Source organism: Pan troglodytes, chromosome 9, assembly GCF_028858775.2.
Source record: "Pan troglodytes isolate AG18354 chromosome 9, NHGRI_mPanTro3-v2.0_pri, whole genome shotgun sequence".
Lineage (NCBI taxonomy): Eukaryota > Metazoa > Chordata > Mammalia > Primates > Hominidae > Pan > Pan troglodytes.
Window position 1 is genome coordinate 108,682,428 of NC_072407.2, and position 23,482 is coordinate 108,705,909.

Sequence of the window (23,482 nt, forward strand, 5' to 3'; positions counted from 1 at the left end):
TGTGGGCTTCATCACATTCCAAATGCTAGGAAATGTTATAACTCAGAAAAGATCCCTTCATGTGATAATAATTAAAAAAACCCAAAGCTGAGTATGGTACTACCTGAAAATATTTGTTCAAGATTGATTTCTTTCTAAACAGCATTCCTTGAAAATATTTGTTCAAATGTTATTGTTTTCCCTAAACAAATGTCCAAGGAAACTGCATAATACAGGTTTTATTTCAAGCATGCAGGATGTACCTTGTCCGTTTTTAAAACCTGCCCAAATTCTAGTGCACTCCTTTTATGTTTGGTAAACCATAAGCTTTAAATGTGTGTCCTGTATGTAAAAAACTTTAATCAAGTATTTAACTTTGTAGAACAACACTTCGTGACTCCCAATGTCTCTGATATCTGCTTGCTGATTTCTAGCCAAGCATGCTATCCAAACTCGATAGCATTATTGGTTAAACAGCTTGATTCTTCTCTTCCAGTCACACATAAAGACTCTTTTTCAAAACCCTAACATTGGAATAAATTTATTCTTTAAACTTGTCCAGTTTCATGAAAGGTTCAGTTTGATACTTGTATCTAAAAGTGTGGCCCAACAATTCAATTTAATTCAACAGCTCTTGATAGACTATTTCTTATTGCCCAAGAAAAGCCTCCTAGACACTTCTGTGAATATAAGAAGTGGAACACATCTCACAGTTTTGTCAACAGATATAGAAACAGAATAAAAGAATTTTTTAAAAAACCCAATAAATGAACAAAACACAGAGTAATATAAAAGTATAGAACGGAATAGGCTAGATGCCATCAGAAAAGTAGACACGAAAATTGCAGAAGTCTAGAAGAAAAAAAGTATTTGCAGTGGGAGGACCACAAAGCTTTCATGGACTAGATGTTTGTTATTTAAAGGCATATACAGTTTCAACAAGTGGATAAGGAAAACAATGTAACCAAAGGGTTAGAAACAAGAATATTGTAAAGTTTCTAACCATATGATAGCATTACCCAGTGAGGTAAGAATGAGGGTTAAGGCTGGGGCAGTAGGTTAGGAAAAAGTTTTAAAGCCCTAAACTAAGAGTCTAGACTTTATTTGGAAAGCACCTTGGATCCAAACCCATTATCTTTTTCTTAAAAACAATCCATCCTCCTAAGACAGATTCATGTTAGCAGCAGCTCCAAGTAGGAGGCAGGTCGGGGCAAAAGAAACAATGAGCACAAGAAGAATAAAGGATGTGTGAACATATAAGAACATTGCACAATCAATTATGAGTATCTCTAAGGAGAAGAAGAAAATATTCCTCCTCGAATGCTATTAATGGATAGAAAATATTACCTAAAACAATAGTTGGTAGTACTAATAAGTTATAATATGAGCAGTCTATATTTAATTTTAAAAACCAGAGCTATAGTATTTTGATTGCTAAAGGATATAATGGCAGTTAAAAAAACCCACAAAATGATGATATTCCTTCGGTATATAAAAAACAAGGCTCCTTCTAACATTTCAAAATTCTTTCAAAATCCTTATCCCATTTTGTTCACATAATATAGTTGTATGCAAAAGCTAAAAGTATAAACTATGCATCCAACAAAGGTCTAATATCTAGCATCTATAAGAAACATAAATTTACAGGAAAAAAACACAACCCCATTAAAAAGTGAGCAGAGGACATGAACAGGCATTTCTGAAAAGAAGACACACATGAAGCCAACATGCATATGAAAAAAAGCTCCACATCACTGATCATTAGAGAAATGCAAATCAAAACCACAATAAGATACCATTTAACACCAGTCAGAATGGCTATTATTAAAAAGCCAAGGGCCGGGCACGGTGGCTCACGCCTGTAATCCCAGCACTTTGGGAGGCTCACAAGGTGGGCAGATCACGAGGTCAGGAGTTCGATACCAGCCTGGCCAACATGGTGAAACCCCATCTTTATTAAAAATACAAAAAAAATTAGCCGGGCATGCTGGTGCGCCCCTGTAATCCCAGTACTTAGGAGGCTGAGGCAGGAGAATCACTTGAACCGGGAGGTGGAGGTTGCAGTGAGCCGACATCATACTACTGCTCTACAGCCTGGGTGACAGAGCGAGATTCAGTCTCAAAAAAAAAAAAAAAAAAAAAAAAAAAAGTAAAAAAATAACATGCTGGCAAGGTTTTGGAGAAAAAGGAACATGTATACACAGTTGTTGGGAATGTAAATTAGTTCAGCCCTGGTGGAAGACAGTGTGGAGATTCCTCAAAGACCTAAAGACAGAAATACCATTTGATCCAGCAATCCCATTACTGAGAATATACCCAGAAGAATATAAATCATTCCATTATAAAGACACATGCATGTGTATGTTAATTGCAGCACTATTCACAATAGCAAAGACATGGAATCAACCTAAATGTCCATCAGTGGTAGACTGGATAAAGAAAATGTGGTAAATACGCACTGTGGAATACTATGCAGCCATAAAAAAGAATGAGATCATGCCATTTCCAGCAACATGGATGGAGCTGGAGGCCATTATCATTAGCAAACTAATGCAGGAACAGAAAACCAAATACCGTATGTTCTCATTTATAAGTAGGAGCTAAATGATGAGACCACATGGACACATAGAGGAGAACAACACACATTGGAGCCTTTTGGAGGGTGGAGGGTGAAGGATGGGAGGAGGGAGAGGTTCAGGAAAATAACTAATGGGCAGTAGTCTTAGTACCTGGGTGATAAAATAATCTGTACAACGAACCCCCATGACACTCATTTACAAATGTAAGTATGTATATACATTTGTATGTAACAAACCTGTGCTTGTACCCCTGAACTTAAAAGTTGAAAAATGCTCATCTCCACCAAATTTATAGAGGGTGAAAATGAGTTCAGAATAAGTTAGACTGAATTGCTCCAGGAAACAGCAAGACAGTAGTGACAATGGAACTGGAACCTACACCTGTAAACACAGTCAAGTTTAGCCCAACAATAAATAACAAGACTACGTAAGATAGCTCTCCATCACAAAACAACTAAACTAAGGAATAATTAATGACAATAAGAATGGAAGTCATCAGTACTTTTTACTTTTCATTTTCACAAATGTCAATTTTCTTTACTATTAATATATAATCAGTCACTTCAGAAATAAAATGTAAAAAGCCCTATACAGCAGTTTAATTTAGCAGTGAATTCCACAACAATTTTGCTAAGCTCAAATAGAACAGTCATCAATGTGTAATATATAGGTGTCAATCATTGATGTCAATCAATCAACAAACTTTTTTTTAGTGGTTATGACATTATAAATAGTCCTCTGAATGGAGATGAGTAAGTGGGGACTTGCAGAATAAGTTAATATAACTAAAAAGACAAGAAATGCTCATTGAAACAAATTAGCAATACAATGATACAACATCTGATACAACCTAAAGGAAGAAATTCTACAGGAGAAAAGGAGAGATGATGACTATGGATTTAAGTACAACAGTTAAGAACCACATATAGCCATAGTTCAGTCTTTCCACAAAGTTTCCTTAAAGCCCATAATCAACAATTAGGACTGCACATGAGCCACACTCCCTTCTCCCTATCTTTTAAGTCCTCAAATGTATCTTTTACAGTTTGTCTCACCAAGATCTTTGTTTTGCTATAATTGAGATTTTTCAACCCAAAACAAAAATGGGGTTACATCTATGAAGGTACTTGTAAATGACTGAAAGAAGATGGTACCAGCTGCTTCAGATGTCAGAACTTTTAAATAATTCACTGCACATTGGCTGGGAGGAAACTTTTCACAATGAATTGATCTCTTGACATTTTAAATAGATCTCATGTACTTTGCTAGAAATTACAGAGACAACAGTTTTTATGAAATGGTATTTGCTTTTCCCAGTAAACATTTTGGTATCCATAAACTAAATACAGTTTTAAATTTCAATAGTAAAAATGAGAGCACATAAGGATAAATTGATTCAAGCTCCTATGATATCCAGTATTTATTACAGCAGACTTTGTAGATAAGAACACTGAAGTGCAATATTCAGTTGACTTCCAATAGGACAATCTGAATGACTTACTGGGGGGTTTGCGGAGGAGGTCAGGGGAATCATTTCACACAGCATGCCTGTTGATGATATGAGTCATGGTGCTGAGTAAGCAATCAAATGTATACAAGGATTAGGAATTATTTAGAACCTGATCATCCCAGAGCCTCGGATCCCCTCTGAAATGCTTTATTAAGTCCAAGTCCCTGGGTTGGCTCTAAAGCTCTGCCTAACAATCCATTTCTTTAGCACCTCAGGGCTGATACGGAAGGTTAGATTCTATATAAATCTAAATTAATCCCCAGCTGTAATCCCCAGCTGGTTGTTACACACTCTGGGAGTTTTGGCAACATGTTTAATAAGCATTTGGAAATCACACAAATCCTAGTTTACCTGCCTGTCACCCTTTCTCTGCTCAACAGTTTTTTCTACAAATTGTTTTTCAAAATAAAAATCCACTGCTGCTTTGGATCAATGGATGGCTCCCAAGCATGTGCAGGAAGCTTGATTCCATGGAGGTCCATGGAGCTTCTCCATCACAGCTGCAGAAATGAAGCTGGTTTCTGACTCTCTCACCTCTTGTTTGCATGCTCATTTCCTCCAATTTTCACCAAGCTCTGTGCTCTGTCCTACATCCTACCTTGGGAAAGGGTCTGACACTTATTCATACTGAAGTACAAATGATCTAAATGTAGTTCAAATTTTAACACAAAACTCAGAATTTTAAAAAAGGGTCAGTGAGTTCAGCAGTCAACTGGTCAACAGGTAATCATTAAGTGCCTTCTGTGAGCTAGGCCTGAACCAATACTTTCCTATCTCTGATGATAATATGTATGGGACAGGAGAAGACTGAGAGGGAAACAAGAGAATTTTGAGTTTTGCTGAAAATGTCTTTCCATAAAGTGATTATTTTTATTTGCTAATTTGCCCCCTGGACAACCCCATGGACAGAATAAACCTTGCTGAAATGAATAGATCCAGTTCTAGCCTCTAATAGCGGCAGACTAGTATATATAGCTCTCTGACATCTGCACGTTTGAAATCATTGTGTGAAATTGGAAAATCTTTTGTTTGTTTCAACAACTGGAAAGATCTGTGTAATGTGCAGAGCTATAAGAGAGTGACATTCTCAGAATGCTGTCTACCAGGGGGTAATCACAAATTTGTCTACTCACTACCCAGCTACTGCTCACCAAGCGATACTTGAAGGGCAAAGGAAGAGGCAGTAGAATCTGATGCATCTTGTAGAGGGGTAGAAAAGATATGAGGACAGTGACATTTTAAAGACTTTAGATGTCGGAAATATCTTTAGTTCATTCTTCTCTCAACTTGATTGGTTTAATTAGGTATTAAATTCTTGTTTAGAATTGATTTTCTCCTCAGTATTTGGCTGTTAAAAAGTAAGATGTCATTCTGTTTTTTAATCCTGGGCATGTGAATTTTCTCCTAGTCTTTCTTATCATCATCATCATCGTCTTTCTATCTCTGGTATTGTGAAAATTAATAATAATATGGCTAAGTGCATCTTTTTTATTTGGTACAATGACAATTAGTGGATCCTTTTGAACCTTTTGACGTAGCAAACTATGTCTTTCAGTTCTAGGAATTTTAAAGAAGTTATTTAATAATTTTGTATGCCTTGTTTTATATGTTTTCTTTTTATGCATTTTGGCTTAGTCAGACATTGACCTGGTAAATTAATCTTCTAATTTGTTTTCCTTTTTCTTGAATTATTCCCTCATTTTAAAACATTCTATTTTCTGGAAGATTGCATCCAACATTATTTTCCAACACATAAAGAATTTTAAAATTTCAGATATCTCATTTTAATTTCCACTCTTGTGGTATGATTATTTTTTCTTATGTTGTGTTCTTACTATTTTAAATCTATAAGAATATTAATCATCTTTTTATAGTTTTCTTTAGTTCTCTATATTGTCTCTTTTTCCTCTAGATATTAATTGACTAGATTTTGTTGTTTGCTTTTTTGTTTTGGTCTCTTTTTTCATGTCAAGGCATTCAACAAATTACTAATGTCTGTAAATATCTTTCCATTTAAGTATAAGTCATTATGACATGGTTAGAAGTTTTGTGTGTAGCAAAATAATGTTGAATTGTAGGTTTACCCTGACCATTTTATTAGGGTTCCCAAATATCAATATATTTACTGTTTTTCCTTTGGTCCAGTTTGTCCAAGTAACAATATTCCAATCATTCCTATGGGATTACACCTGGCTTCCAGCATTCTGGAAGTTGAATTTAGGAAATAACCTGGGAATCTCACTGTTATGAATGTAGACTTTTATTTAATCCTCCCATATTTACCTTCCTGAATTTAGAATTCCTCTGGTTCAATGTCTCAGGAGAACAAACCTCTCTTATCTTTCCAAAGTTAGCTGTGCCCCAAAATTTGTTCTCCCTTTATTTATTAGTAATAAAGTTCACAAAAGTACATGGCTACCCAGCTTGAAACTACATTTCCCAATTTCCCTAGCTACTATGGTTCTGCGTAATTATTAGGTTCCTAAAATAAGATTGACCTGACAAAGTTTTGAATGGCAGAAGTGAAGTAGATTCCATTTCCCTTGGCAACTGACCATTAACAGTAACTATTGATATTGGAGTTTTGCAGAAGCAGGCTCCAGTTTTTAGCTTCCTAAGTGTCAAGAAAATGGCCCAGTACTGGTGACACGTTAGTCTAACATCTAACTTCATAATCATGGGAATGCATATTTAGGCATCCATTTTTCAGTTTCCTAATGTCCAAAGGCTGGTATGGCTGTGGCCATGGCTCCTGACCTAGACTATTATAGTTCCCGTGGTGAGCACAGGGGTAGGAGCTTGTGCACCTGGCCAGTTCTATATTTTATGGGTATTATTTCAAGATATCCAGCTTAGAACCTGATTTTTATCTCTTCTCATGATTCTGTAAGCACATTATTCCCTGTATATCTTATGACTTAAAATACCCTAGAGTATTTTCTACCCTTGTAGTTTTTCTGGAATCTCTTTTGGTCATATTTTGGATGTTTTAGATTATCCTCCTAATTAGGTTGGGTGTGTGTGCATGCATGTGTGCATGTGAACAGGCTGATATTTAGATTTAGAGTGAATATACTTGCTTCTTACCCACTCCCTCTTCTGTAGGACCTGAGACTTCAGCTTTCCTTTAGACATTAAGCCAAATATCACTCAGGCATACACTTTCCACCTTCCTCTCTTCCATTTTTAAATCCTCTTCCAGTCTTTGTGTGTTTGTATGTGTATATGTCATTTTGTTCCAACAAAATGGAAGAGAGGACGGTGGAAAGTGTATACCTGAGTGATATCTGGAAGTAATTTTGTTGTCGTTTCAAAAAAGATTAATTATTAACTTCAGAAAAGGGTAATGATAAACTCAGGGCCTCAATTTGCTTAATTAGAAATTTCTGTTGTTACAAATTATTCACCTGAATATCTTTTTTTGCTAAGGAATGCATTTGGATTCTATTGTAATAGCATTGGGCACTGCATTTTTGGGTGTAGGAGAAGGACGACGGTTCTGAAAGATGAAAATAAAAGACCTCAAGACACATTATGTTTTCCTAAGTGTTGTAAAGTTCCTCAATTTTTCCTATTTACCTTCTTCTTTCTACTTGAGTGGAAGAAAGGCAGGAACTCTGCCCTGTATTTCTGCTTTGTGCTTCACTGCTCCAAGATCTGATGCAGTCTGAAGATAGGTCCAATGGAACTGTAGTTATTGAGTCGGCTAGACAGCCTGAAATCCCCTGAAATGCAATGATTCATTCTCTGGAAATACACCTTTCCAAATAAGGAAAGAAAGAATCTAGCTCATGATGAAATAAAACAGAAAAAGGATCTCACCAAATGTTTATGCGTTTTAAGGTTGCAAATATTTTTACTTGTAGATGTTGAGGTAATTTTATAATTTGAGGCAATCTGTGGGATCTAAAATTCAGGCCAATAAGTTCTCCTAAAGGGATAGTCTTCCTGTATGTCCCCTGAAAATGATAAGGCAGAGAGTCTCAGAGGCACTTCAGCGACACCCCTGCACATTTTTTTCTGCAACCCACCCCAGGAGTAGGTACTGATGGCAAAGTGTGCTTAAGTATAGGTTCATACTCTGCATACCTGATACCTGCTAGAGAGTGTACATCTTCTGGGATGTTCCTATTTGAGTGGCAAAACTAATGCCCTTTACATTCTTGAATTTTAGGATGCTAAGTAACTAAAGATCATTCTACCCCATTGACTTCTCTGAACCCTGTCAATTTTGACCTTTAACAGCCTAAAAACTCCACTTCTAGTAAATGTCAAGGAATTTAAACTTTAAAACATTCATGCAAAAGTTTAATATGTCTATAGACAGAACTTTAAAAAGAGATGATAAGTGAGAGATTAGAAAAGATAACTGTAACCAGTTCTTGTAAGTTAAATAATTTCCTCACATTTTTCACTTCTCTGACCAAAAGTCTTTCTTAAAAACAAGTTCATCATTGTGCTTGTCTTTCTGTATAAAAGATAAAGAAGTGGAAAGAAGAAAATATGCACAATTATTTTAAAAAATTAATATTAGTTGATTTCATTACTTAAAAATTAGTACCAAATTAGATTCCTAGACTTAAGAATTCTATGTTCTCTATTTTCTATATTATTCAACCAATCAGAAATAGTTAGCCTAAATGTATTCTAAGGAGATCATGTAAATTTTAATAACTTCAGCCCCCAAGAAGGCAAATCAACCTAGGAAAATATTTGGAGGCTAAAAAAAGGGCATACTTTTTTCCTTTTCTTTAAGAGTTCAACCGACTTCTTATATGAACAATGTTTTATAGAAAATACTCCTTGCAAATTCCACTAAAATTATGCTTCTCAGAAATACTCATTTTTGTAGAGAGAAACTAAGAGAGGAGAAGAGGTATAGGTAGGCTCAGTATATCTGATCCCTTACATTTTAGAGTTTTTCTTTCCCCCATACAGGTTAGATAGAGACAAATTAGTTGATGGCATTAGTTAAGTCGCTTAAATTCTCTGGTTTCTTAATTTCCTTGTGGAAAAAGAAAGATTTTACTCTAATTTATTTCAAAGATTAGTTATAGCTCTAACATTTAGGGAAGCTTGAGAATTTATAAAGTATTCAGTTTATAGAGGATCATACAAAGCAGCGTGATCAAACATGTTAGTTTTAGACTTGCAAATCTGAAAAATTTTCAAGTAAGATCTCCAGAGGAAACACTGTCATGTTGGCCAATATCACAAAAACTGATTACAAAGCAATTTTGATTTAGTAATAGGTGACTAATGCATGAGAATCTTTGCACTTTAATAAGAGCCACAGAAAGGATTCTTAACATAGCATTTAGAGCAATCAGATTTTTCCTGATGCACAGTGTTTCACACAAAAGAGCAGTGGGAAGAACTGACTGCTAAAAGATTAAGGCCCAATTAAGACTGGTTTCAATTCTCTAGTTTAAAAATGAATACTCCAAACATACTGTATTTTATTAAATATTAAAATGTATTTAAATAATACAATTCATGATCAGTTTTTTGGAAGGTAGACTTCCAAAAGTCTACCTTCCTGTTTTGAGAGGATTTGAAACAAACATATTTCCTTAATACAACATAGTACCATATACGAACAAACAATATAATATAAAATTTTGCCATTTCCTTCAAAGGACAATGTACACACAATTGGAAAAAAGGAGAAATTTCAAACGATACAGAGGCTTGATTACATGCTAAACCTAAAAGTAAGAACTTTAAAGTTAAAAATATATTCATAAGGCATTAATTCTGAGAGTGAATAAATATGGCTTTCCAATTTCAAGGCACAGTATTAACCATACAATATATAGAATGGCTATGTGTTTTTGCCCAGTCAGCCCTGTCAATTATTTCTTTAAAGTTTTTTCATACCTTCTATACCTCTATTCCCATGATCATGGCCTTAGTTCATGACTGTACCTTAGGCTTGGAACAACGCTGTTACCTCTTCTCTTATGGTCATTTCACCTCTAGGTATTCCCTACTCCACTCCCTGTGGAACATCACTTCCAAGTAAGCTTTTCTTTGATCATGTTGTTTCCAGGCTCAAAAACATTCAGTGGGTCTCTAATAATATATAAGATCCTCTGTTATGTAAGTTGAAAATAAATTCACAGCTTTCACTGAATGTTAGAATTTTTTTTTTTTTTTTTTAAGACAGGGTCTCACTCTGTTGCTGAAGCTGGAGTGCAGTGGTGTGATCACGGCTTATAGCAGCCTCCATCTCCTAGGCTTAAGTGATCCCCCTGCCTCAGCCTCTTGAGCAACTGGGACTTTAGGCACATGCACCATGTCTGGGGATTTTTTTTTTTTTTAATTTTAGTAGAGACAAGGTCTCACTGTGTTGCCCAGACTGGTCTCAAACTCCTGAACTCAAGTGATCCTCTCCCCCAGCCTCCCAAAATGCTAGGATTGCAGGCATGAGCCACTGTGCCTGGTCTGGATGTCAGAACTATAATAATTTTTTAAATAAGCATTTTTTGGAATAATGTTAGATTTATAGAAGAATTGCAAAGATAATATAGTATAGAAGAATTGCAAAGATATATAGTATAGTTCTGCAAGAAGTGAGTTCTCTTATATTCTTTACTCAATTTCATCTAATATTAACATTCCACTTAACCTGGGTACATTTGTCAAAACTAAGAAATTAACAATGGTATATTACTATTAAGTAAATTACAGACTTTATTCAGATTTCACTGATTTTCTATTAATGCTACTTTTTCTGTTCCAGGATTTAGTACAAAATATTTGTAGAATTATCTAGACCTAACCTAGTTTATAAGTACATGAAAGATGAGATCATTTATGTGGCTTATCCAGGGCCATAAACTAATTAGTGGCAGAACAGGAGTATGAAATTCACATTCTTTTATTTGGTCATTCATTTATTTAATCAGTCAGTAGTGATTCTTAATATTTTCTGAATCATGGTCCATTTTGAAATCTGATGAGAATATTAAAAAAAACTCTTTCCAGAAACAAGCACATGTGAGTATGCATAGAAAATGCTTCATAAACACACTAATCATAAGGCTTAAATGTAACAGCAGCCCCCAAAATCCTCAACAGTAATACTTTTATCTATGTTCTACCTTGGATTTTAAGTTAGATATTACTTGAATTGTTTCCACAGCCAAACATGTTTAACACTTACTTTTCTAAAGAACTTGGCCTTTTTAGCTAAACTGTGGACATCTAAAAGAAGCTTCAGAAAGGATTATTAAACCTGTGTTAATTACAAAATAAATATTGACCTCCAGGCCACTAGAAATGGTGCCATTTTTAATGGAGAAAGGGAAAGGAAAATGTAAGGAGTGACTTTTTCTTTTGCTTTAAATCATGCTTAATTACCTTAGTAACTAATTTTCACCTTATGGTATTTTAGATAACGTGGAAAATTTACTTAAGCTTGGCATTCTTTGTAAACGTTATTTATGACATATATTTATGTATATGATTCCCACATTTAAGCAGAGTTGCCAATCACAGTATTTATACTTCAAGGAAATTCTTTCTGTGTGTGAAATTAACAGATGTCTCCCATATAAATAGGAATTATCGACATGAATACCAGATTAATGCCTTTAAATTCTGAATCCTGGAACTAGGTAATTAACTTTTTAGCACTGCCGTCATGAGAAGAGAGAACCACCAAGCTTTCCCTTCATACTAGTTAGGAATGGGACCTAAATAAAAACAGCAAAACTTTACTTCTAGATTTAATCTTATGCCTAATTATATAAGCCAAACCTATGCCAAATAATAAACTAAATCATAAAGAAAAATATGTCTTTTTTCTTTTTTTTCTTTTTTTTTTGAGGCGGAGTCTCGGTCTGTCGCCCAGGCTGGAGTGCAGTGGCGCCATCTCGGCTCACTGCAAGCTCCGCCTCCCAGGTTCACGCCATTCTCCTGCCTCAGCCTCACGAGTAGCTGGGACTACAGGCGCCCGTCCCCTCGCCTGGCTAATTTTTTTTGTATTTTTAGTAGAGACGGGGTTTCACCGTGTTAGCCAGGATGGTCTCGATCTCCTGACTTCGTGATCCGCCCGCCTCGGCCTCCCAGGGAAAAATATGTCTTAAATTGCCAGACGTACTCTTCATTTCATATCTATGAAAACAACCAACCACTTTTGCAAAGTACATAATTATATATTTTCTCATTGATTCTTACACATTTTAGCAATTAGACCTTTAAGAGTAAGCTAATAGGTAAGTTTTTACTATTTTTACTGTAAAAATAACTGCAACATTATATTCTGATTTTTAAAGACTTCACTGCAATGGCCTTAAATATGCTGGTAAATATATGGAATGACTGAAGTGGAATATTCTAAAATCCCCCTACCCCCCAAAAAGACAGACTTATTTTTAAAAAATTGGGAAGGCATCAGATTCCTGATCCACAGAATTACATTTTCTGGGGAAAATGCTTTTTGATATAGCAGGGAGACAAAGAAAGAGATAGTAAAAAGAACTATTGAAATGAGTAGAATATCTCATTCAATTTTGCTAGATATGACTTTTATTGGCACAGTTAAAAGGGTAATATTAATGTTGCTGTTTGTAATTGGAAAAATAGAAATGTAATTCTTGAGGCACTGCTCCAGTTTATCCTTTTGGGAAAACTACTAAGTCATTTGTCTTTACTGATTATATTTCTTTTGTAAAATATGTTTACTGTTTTGGTGCTTCCATAGAGAAAAGGATAAGATGATTAATAAAGTTATTTAAAAGACTAAAGGATAGTAGCATGCCAGCCCGAATACTTTTTATTTTCTTTAAATATCAAATCACTAGTGCAGATGAGCATGTTGATTTTTTTTTTTTAAGAAAAGGCTACAGAAAAACTACTAGATAAGAATTTCTTGAAGTTTCTTTGGATCTTTCTTTCCCCACATTAAGCGTCCATAGGAAGAAGAGTAAATATTTATAACATAGTATCTCATCCTTGTATAATAATTATATTGACAAAGGAACAGAAGCAGAGTTTCTAGCTAGTGTTTTTGACTAGTATTACTGATTATTAAACTATATCGAAGGTATAGTTTAATGAAATAAAAACTATACCCAAGGAATGTCATCATTCTTCAATTATTCCATTCGTCTTTCTCTGAATTTACCAGAAAGATTTGCATTCCTCCAAATTGTTTATAAAGTAAATTCCTAAAAGCCTATATTCCCAGTAAATTATTATATGCATTAGAGACATGCTTACACAAAATGTTTTTTAGCCTCACAGAGGCAACAGACAATTTTTTTTTTCACTTGGAAGCTTCCACTTGCCACAAGTTTGTCCCATATACTCATGTTCATTTCAGAGCTAGAGACAGAGATACTAATATAGTTAGAAATACAGACACTCCAAATAAACACGTTAGAAATAATATCCTTCCTTTTTATTATCCTGAGGATAAAAACAACTCCAGAATAGCAAAAGTTCAACCTGAGGGCATTATATCTACAAAGAGAAAACGAATCTCCCTTGCTCTAATTCCACTTTGCTCCCCACTGCTCTCTTCACCATTTTCTTGCAGAAGAAATCATCTCAATGAGGCTAGTAATATTCAGAAATTAATGGGTCTTTAAAAAAAATAAAATTTGTGCTCATAAAAGTAGAGAGTTGAATTGTGGGTATTAAAGGCTAGGAAGGGTAAGAGGGGAGGAGACAATGTAGAGAAGTTAACAGATACAAAATTTCAGCTAGATAGCAGGAATAAATTCTGGTGTTCTGTAGCACTTGGGGTGAATACGGTTAATGATAATTTATTGTGTATTTTCAGAAAGCTAGAAGAGCAGAGTTTGAATGTTCCTCACAAAAAGAAATGATAAATGTTTGAGGTGATAGTTATGCTAATTATCCTGATTTAATCATTATGCATTGTAAACACTTATCAAAATATTACTCTGTATCCTATAAACATGTACTATAATGTGTCAGCTAAAAAATTTAAAAAGTAATTATTGTTTTTTTCCATGTTATTTCAAGTAGTTATCAACCCATGGGACAGCTTGGCCACAGATAAGATCTCAGGCTTTAGAGTAGGGCAGCTACGGGTTTGAATTATGACTCCCGCACTTATTTAGCTCAATGTTCTTAGTGACTTATTTAACCTAAGTTTCAGTTTTTCTCATCTGAAAAACAAAGATAATCACAATTCAGAACTCACACTCTTGCTGTAAGGATTAAATGACAATATAAATAAATTGTAAGTAATTCAATAAATGTTTGCTGTGACTATGATGAGATATTGGAGCTAAAAGATGCATGAGAGCTCATCTAGGACATCAAATAGCTTAACCAATATTAGATGCAGTTCTCTTAATTCCTAGGGTAGGAATTATGCACTGTATCAAACTCTTGCAGAAAAATGTGGTCTGTGCAATTTTAAACTTGGTGCTAGAGGTCTAAAGAGAAATTAAATATTATAACTTCTTGAGTTTTGTAAGAGATGATATGTGGGTATCTATGTCTGAGGGCAGGTTATGCAGTGAGAGGACTGCAGTCATCTTTATAAAAACTGCTTATTTCTCAGGATAGCTTCTTAGTCTTCTCCTCAAGCCAAGGGCTCTACTGCTTCTTAAATATAGAAATATAATTCAGTCCTACACTAGATTCCTGTCTTCAGGAATCTATATCTTAAGTCCCAGTAAAAATCCTTTACAAGCCAGAGGTCTCATTTGTGAAAGTCCTTTTTCCTCCCCAGATTTTGCTTACATAATTTATATGTTTTTTTTTTAAATCCTCAAAGACAAGTATGCAGAAGTAAGATTGGGGCTATATTTCCAGGCAGGTTTTAGCATTTAAATTTTCCCTTCTTGTAGGAAGAATAACCCCCACCTCCCAAGATGTCCACATCCCAATCCCTGAAAAATGTGAATATGTTAGGTCTCATGGTATGACGTTTAATATTGAGTGTCAACTTGATTGAATTGAAGGATGCAAAGTATTGTTCTTGGGTGTATCTTTGAGAGAATTGCCAAAGGAGATTAACATTTGAGTCAGTGGACTGGGAAGGGCGGACCCACCCTCAAGCTGGGTGGACACAATCTAATCTATTCCAGCACAGCCAGAATAAAACCAGGCAGAAGAACGTGGAAAGATTAGACTGGTTTAGTCTTCTGGCCTACATATTTCTCTCATGCTGAATGCTTCCTGCCCTTGAACATTGGACTCCAAGTTCTTCAGCTTTGGGACTTGGACTGTCTCCTTGCTGCTCAGCTTGCAGACGCCCTATTGTGGGACTTTACCTTGTGATCCTGTGAGTCAATACTCCTTAATAAACTCCCCTTTATACATACATCTATCCTATTAGTTCTGTCCCTCTAGAGAACCCTGACTAATACACATGGCAATGATGAATTAAGGGTGCAGATGGAATTAAGATTGCTAATCAGATGACATTAAAATAGAGAAATTACCATGGATTATCCAGTGGGCCTGACATAATCACAAGAGTCCTTAAAAGTAGAAGAGGGAGGAAGAGTCAGTAAAAGATATGTGATGATAGAAGTAGAATTAGAAAGATGAACTATTATTGGCTTTGATGATGGAAGAAGAAGGTTCTGAACAGAGGAATGAGAGTGGCCTCAAAGCTGGAAAAGGCAAGAAAGCATGTTATCACCTAGAACTTTCAGCAAAGAATGAAGGCCTCATGACGCCCACGCTGATTTTAGCTAGGTGAGACCTGTGTCAGACTTGTGCCCTATAGAACTATAAAATAATGTTTGTGTTGTTGAAGCCAACAGTAAGTAATTAATCTAATTAGTAAGCAATCACATATATATGATTACTTACTAATTAGATTAATTATATAGTATATATACGATTACATACATATATATGATTACTTATTAAGTAATGATTACTTAGTAATCATATGTATATAGATATACATATATGATTCCCACATTTAAGCAGAGGTACATAATTCAATTAATCATGTGATTAATTGAATTAATTATGTACCTTTGCTTAAATTTGGGAATTTTCCATGTACACAGCCAATTTTTAATCGTATGACTATGATTTAGAAAGTCATCAGTAGGGGACTTTTGTTAATAAAAACACATAGGAATAAATTGATTACTATCTCAGCTCTTAGTTACAGCTCACAATGCACCTTTGACCAAATTACCAAACCCATTCTTTCTCTCGAATTTCCAGATGAGGTCTGTAATCCTACTAGCACACATCATTCATCATGGCTAAATTTATAAATTATGAGATTCAAGTGAAGGAATAAGATGGTTTCTTCCTCCATGGAAAGAACACGATGAAGCAATAAATGAATGTCTAATATGTTCCAAGTATAAGGAGCTTTAAAAATATCACATTAAATGCCAACAATAATCTTCATAAACATGTACCCATTTTAGAGATGAGATAACTTGGTCCAAAGAAATTAAGTCACTAAAGTTCATGTAGACAGGAAACTTTAGAGCCTGGATTCTACCTTAGGCACTTTGATTCTGAGCTCATGCACTTCACCACTGCCTAATCTGCTCGACTGTACATGCTCTCATACAATGAGCTGTTCAGGTAGCAGTGGTTAGGAAGAAGCTTGGTTTTAACAGAAAGAAGCCTTTCACAGTCATTTAAAAATAGGCATTCTAAAACATCTGGAAGTAGATCAATTGTAAAATGAGAAAAGCAAAAATGTTTAAAGATTAAGAAAAATTTCATACCAAAGAAATTCAAGTCTTTCTACATTTTTAGTTTGCACTGTAGCAAGAAAAAATAATTATGCTGAGATAAATCATTTATTTCAAAATTTGCTAAAGCCATCCTTCATATAAGCAATTATTTCTGTTTTATAGATCAGCAGCATGATGTTAAGACAGTTGTTTATAACATATGCATTATTTTAAAATATATATTATATGCAGTAAAGTAATATATTAGTATATATAATATGTATATTATATGCACTATTTAAAGTGCATATATTAATGGTGCATATATTATGTGCACTATTTAAAATCCATATCCCATAAAAAACTTATCCCATCATTGGGATGATGGGAACAAAAATGTGTGTAAACACATTTATTGAAGAAAAATGAAAATGTCTAATTTGGAAAACTTACTTAAAACTCAATAAAAATTTATTTTTTGTAATGTCAGGTAAATAATGTTCATAGGAACAAACTTTGTGATAATTAAAAAATAGAAAATATACCGAAGTGTTGATCAACAGAGGAATATATGTATGAAATATTAAAATATGGTCGAGTCATACACTGAAATGCCATACAGCGATTAAAATGATGAGCTAGAGCTGTCTATGATTTAGACAGTCATCAGTAAGGGACTTTTGTTAATAAAAACACATAGGAATAAACTGATTACTATCTCAGTTCTTAGTTACAGCTCAAAATGCACCTTTGACCAAATTACCAAACCCATTCTTTCTTTGGAATTTCCAAAGAAAGATGTTCCAACATGGATAGATCTTAAAAGTATTAAATTGTGTTTAAAAGAAACCAAAGTTAGTGATAACAGTCATACAGTAAAATGCCATTTATGAAAATTAAAACATGTAAAATAAAATTATATTGTTCATGGATACATATGTAGAAAGTTAATATATAGAACATGGGACTGGGGCAGGGCGCAGTGGCTCAGGCCTATAATCTCAGCACTTTGGGAGGCCGAGGAGGGCAGATCACGAGGTCAGGAGATGGAGACCATCCTGGCTAAAAAGATGAAACCCCGTCTCTACTAAAAATACAAAAAATTAGCCAGGCATGGTGGCATGCACCTGTAGTCCCAGCTACTTGGGAGGCTAAGGCAGGAGAATCCCTTGAACCCGGGAGGTGGAGGTTGCAGTGAGCGGAGATTGTGCCACTGCACTCCATTCTGGGCGACAGAGTAAGACTCGTCTCAAAAAAAAGAAGAAAAAACAAAACACAGGACTTTGAAACACACCAAACTCATTAGGATGTCACAATGAAAGATTGAGAAAATTCCAAAGAAAATGTTTTGTTTATTTTTATTAAGAAATATCTGAAGCAAAATATAAAGTGTATAACTGTGGTAGGATCATGGATATTATATTATCTTTTCAGTACTCCACAATAGTTACAAAAATATTTTAAAAATTCAATTATTTGAATATTTCAGACAAAATGGATTAGGAATGAACAATTCAAAAAATGATTTCAATTTATCATAATATCAAAACAGTCCACTTCCAAAGTTTATAATAATCATATAGTTTTCAAGATAAACCGGTAATGTTGGACATTCTACAGAATGTAATTCAGGGATAAAATAGAGATTTCAGACTCTCATGAGCTTAATACTGGGTTTTACTTCATAAATTATATTTGTTCTAAGAATCTACCCACCTGTCAGCTCAACATGTCTATCTATGGCTCTGTTTGATTTTGGGGGGCCTGGGGGTGAAGGTGCAGAACAATAACACAACAGTAAGCTTCAGTGTATGCAGTAGTTGAAATGATTTCATTCCTCAGACCTCGTTAATCACTAAGGATCATCATAAACTGTGAAAAAGACTACAAAAACTCTGAGTCATCACCAAAATGCACAGACTTGTATGGCTGGCAGAGTTTATTTTTTAATCCATCACTATGTAAACAAAGCCAGCTACTGTTATGATGTCTAAGCAACAGGGCATGAACTCCTCACACAGGTTAGGCCCATTCTTTTACACATCTTTTTTTTTTTTTTTTAAGTGAAGTTGTCACAGAAGACATAAATCTACACTAAGTTACACAAACATGGAAAATAAGTTTCAATACCATGATGGGAATAAATGGAACCATGTAATAGGATATGAGTGAGGTAGCTGATCTTCAGTAACTTTTCATCGTATAGAGCAGAAAGTATCAGAATCACTGATCTCTACTAGAGAATTTGACAAAATTAAATTTGCCATGGTAATTGTTCTCAGATCATCTGTAATATGCCCAGAATTGTGTTGGGAAAATTGGGAGAAGTTTAAAAGATGCAAATCCTCTTATAAACATCCTGAAAATAGCAGATAGTTCTTAGATAAGTAATGATTATATAGAATCCTGAAACTTTGTCCAGAAGTTGTCTGTGAGGCCCTCAAAATCTCTTGGGTTCCTTAAAATTACTAAGAGGTGTGTCTTTATTCAAAAACGGTAAAATCAAGGTATTCACTACTTTAATGAGCTTAGCAAGAGCTTTAAAATGTATTTTTAATGTGAACTTTCTCTTGATTTTATATTTGTAGTTTCAGTTTTCTTTCTCATCTATTTTGCAGAATCTGGAAGTATCTGCTTTCATCTAAAAACTTTAAATTCCCTCTCTGGAATTTCTGATACCAAATTACCCTCTAATTTGGTATCAAAAGTTTGAAAATATCACTATTTTATTTATTATTATAGTCAACTTTTATTATCTTTATATTCAAATTTTCTGCTTGAGTTTTTTGTAACCATGTCAATAGAAAAATCAATGGCCAGTATTCCTACTATACATTTTTTTCAGTATGATTCTAAGTTACCTAAAACATGAAATTAATTAAGCAGCTATACAGTAATGCCCAGAATAAAGCCAAAGTGTGATAAAGTAGAACATTTTCATGCTTTTCTTTGCTGTTAATTTTGAAGATGTCCATCTTATCAATGTATTTATTCATTAATTTGATAAATATTTACAGAGTGCTTATTATGGGCTAGACATTTTTTATAAGTTTGGGGATATAATGATGAGCCAAACTCATCATTATGACTGTGAGAGACACAGTCGCTGCCCATATACAGGGCTTAATATCTAATAGGGGAGATTTCTACCAGACACAAAATAAGAATGAATTCAGGAGGCAAAAATGTGTAGTGTTGTCAAAGATTACCTTTAAGATAAAAAGAATTTAATGTTTTACTCTGTACCTGGTATAGCAGAGCATTCAAAATCCCAAAGTCCAAAATGCTCCAAAATCTGAAACTTTTTGAGAACCAACATGATACTCAAAGGAAATGCTCTTTGGAACATATTGGATTTCAGATTTTCAAATTTGGGATGCTCACCAGGTAATATGCACAAATATTCCAAAACTCAAAAAATTTCAAACCGTAAAACACTTGTGGTCCCAAGCATTTTGAGTAAGGTATAATTTATATATATATATAAATTTAAAGACTATTTATTTATTTATTCAAAAAAACAGTCCAACCACCTTTTCTATTGTATTTCTTCCATTTTTATAAACAGAAACATTTTGAAAATATTGAGATTTCTATTATAATGCAGATCCTTAAGAACATTTGCTCTCCTGTATTTTAAACAGGTATACTTAAGAAGGACAGAGACTGTGGGAAATGACAAACCTATATTCACCTCTCAGTCATGTCAGATTTTTCATGCACTCTCACAGAGTGCAAATAAAAGTTTGTGTCACAATTACTATCTATCTTTTGGGTTTGGGCAGTTCTACTCATAATATCTTGGAGAATGACAGGATCAAGAAAAAGAACAGGGTCTCGCAGATGACAGCATAGCAGCCCAAAACAAAGGCAACGACAGGAAGGAGGAGGCCAGAGAACACTTACTGGTAAGTGGTTGGGCTGACATTGATGCGCCGAGGGTGACTTCCCGACTCAAATTTGCTTGCCAGTGTGACATTATTTCCAAACAGGCAATAACGTGGCATTCGCACCCCAACAACTCCAGCCAGCACGGAGCCCGAGTGAATTCCTATCCTCATCTAAAGAAGAATGAAAGAGGAAAAGGAACATATTTGTTTCCATTTGGTATGCAATTATTTTAATGAAAGGCACTGCTAATTAATAATAATAATTAAAAAAAAAACTATGACCTCCTCAAAGACAGGAACTGAGTCCTGGTCATTTTTGTGAGCCTAATAGCTGGATCATTATAGGGCTCAAAGAACATAAATGCTATTGAATACACAAATGAATGGATTAAGTATATGAAAAAATTTATGTTTAATTTGCTACATAAATCTGGTTATGTTACAGGTTAAATCAGATTTCAGCTGTATGTAATATGGTCTAACTTGAAAAGTATATTTTTCTCCACTTTCTCCCTCCAGTTATTCTTAAATAAAACCTTATTTGTTCCTTTCATAGCATTAAACATAATTATAAATTAAATATTTATATTTCTGTTTATTTTGTTTAAATGTTGGATTTTCCCATCAGAGAAGGATATAGTTATATATATTATATACATGTATATAATATATATAACTATATTATATGTAACTATATATAATATACATGTATATTATATATAGTTATTAATAATTTTATATTATGTATTATATAGTTATAATTATATTATTATATTATATATTAATATAACTGTATATTATATATAATATATAAATATATATAATTTATATATTTATATGTTTATATATAAAATATTTTATATATAAATATTTTATATTTATATTTACATAAATATTTATATAAATTTATATATATAATTTATATATATAAATTATATATTATAATATATAATATATGTTATATATTATAATATATAAATATATATAATCATATAATGTTATATAAATATATAATATATAATATTATATATATTAATATAACATATATTAGTTATATATAATATACATGTATATAATATATAGTTATATATTATATACACATATATAATATACAGTTTTATATATAATATATAGTTATATATATTATATACAGTTATATATTATACATAGTTATATATATTATATAGTTATATATTATATACATGTATATTATATAGTTATATATAAGATACATGTATATAATATATAGTTATATATAATATACATGTATAAAATATATAGTCATATATAATATATACATGTATATAATATAGTTATATATAATATATAGTTATATATTATATACATGTATATAATATAGTTATATATATCATATAGTTATATATTATATACATGTATATAGTATATATATTTCTTTACTGCTGAATATTCGACATTTAGTATAGTACCTAGAGCAAAGCAGGTATTCAACATTAGTGATAAATGTTGAATAAATTGGCTGAATTCCCCATTTTACTCCATTTTAAAATTGAGTTAAAATAGAGACTTCAACCCTTGAGACAGTCAATAGGCATTGATTAAAAATTCTGAAGAGTAAATTAAGTGCTGTGTATTTACTCTCTGATTAGTCTGTCTGGTCCATGCCTTGAAAAAGCTCTCAGTGTACAGTTGATATATAATTAAACATGATAACAGTAATGGGGTTATATTGACACAGTCTACACCAAATAACTGAAGCTAATGGATAACAAGTGGGAGATGATATCCTTAGTTCTAGGGGACGGTAGAGTGTTCCTTGGAGGGAGGAAACCTGACCCCTAGATGCCTACCAAGTAGCCAAATATCACCCCTTCACCACCAGGCTCTCTTTGCCACTCTGGTTGTAAGGAAAAAAGTCAGTCTGAGAACAACCCTTGTCTTGGGGCTGGAGACTTCTGCATATATCAACTCATAAAAAGATAGGTTGAAACTAATGTGACCTAGCTGCATCCCCTTATAACCTTTTCACCTACTTTTAAAAAACTGACTCTAAAATTTATTTGAAAATTCAGTATGGTAGAAAGAGTCAAGATATATCTGAGAAAGATGACAAGTTACAGTATTTGCCCTACCATAAACATATCTAATTAGTGCATAGATAGCATCATATAAACAAATAGACAAATGGAGCATTTAACCCAGAAAGGATGCCATGCATATGTAGGTGCTAGATTTATAAAAGAGTTGGCATTTCAGATAAGTGAGAAAAAGATGTCCTTTTTATTAGAATGCTCTGGATCAACTTTGTTTTATGTGGAAAAAACATTCCAAGTAAATTAAAGATCTTGATGTAGCAGACATAACTTCGCAGCTTTAAAAATAATTGTATTAATTAAGAAACAATTGGTAGTATCAGTAAAACTGCAAAATATAGATACTTTGAAAACATAGACTTTTATTTGTCTTTCAATAATAGTTCCTAGATGGGTCATCCAGATTGCCAGGCTGCTCTATTCCCCTCAGTAATTCAAGGACCTGGTCCTTTTCATTGGTCCTTCTTCATGTCTTGGCACATATCCAGAGCACCCTCATGTTCCAACTCATGGGATGTGGAAAGATAGCAAATTTATCATTTAAAGTGACCTTCATTTCTTTGTGCAGATCCATTTGTATCTGGTATCATTTTTCTTCTTCCTACAGGACTTCTTAAATATTTCTTATACTGTAGGCCCACTGATAATAAATTCCCTCTGCTTTTTTATGTTTAAAAGTCTTAATTTTGTCTTCATATGTGAAAGATACTTTCACTGCATATTGAATTCTAGGTTTAAAGAGTTTTTTACCCCCAGTAGTTTAAAGATGCTGCTCCACTGGCTCCCATCTTGCATCATTTTGGAT

General features: G+C 33.6%; 1 protein-coding gene and 1 long non-coding RNA gene across 6 annotated transcripts in view; one reads left to right on the plus strand and one right to left on the minus strand.

The window, feature by feature from the left end:
• LOC107967205 (uncharacterized) overlaps positions 1-23,482 on the plus strand; it is a 609,392-nt gene that overhangs the window by 511,279 nt on the left and 74,631 nt on the right. The window lies entirely within an intron of this gene.
• GUCY1A2 (guanylate cyclase 1 soluble subunit alpha 2) overlaps positions 1-23,482 on the minus strand; it is a 344,946-nt gene that overhangs the window by 13,850 nt on the left and 307,614 nt on the right. For 2 of the 3 annotated variants that reach the window (XM_522169.8, XM_016921914.4), the window contains one exon: positions 20,622-20,776. The exons of the other annotated variant lie outside the window; for it this stretch is intronic. In XM_522169.8, coding sequence (XP_522169.4) covers positions 20,622-20,776 — 155 coding nt within the window. The remainder of the gene's footprint in view (positions 1-20,621; positions 20,777-23,482) is intronic. 3 annotated transcript variants of the gene reach the window in all.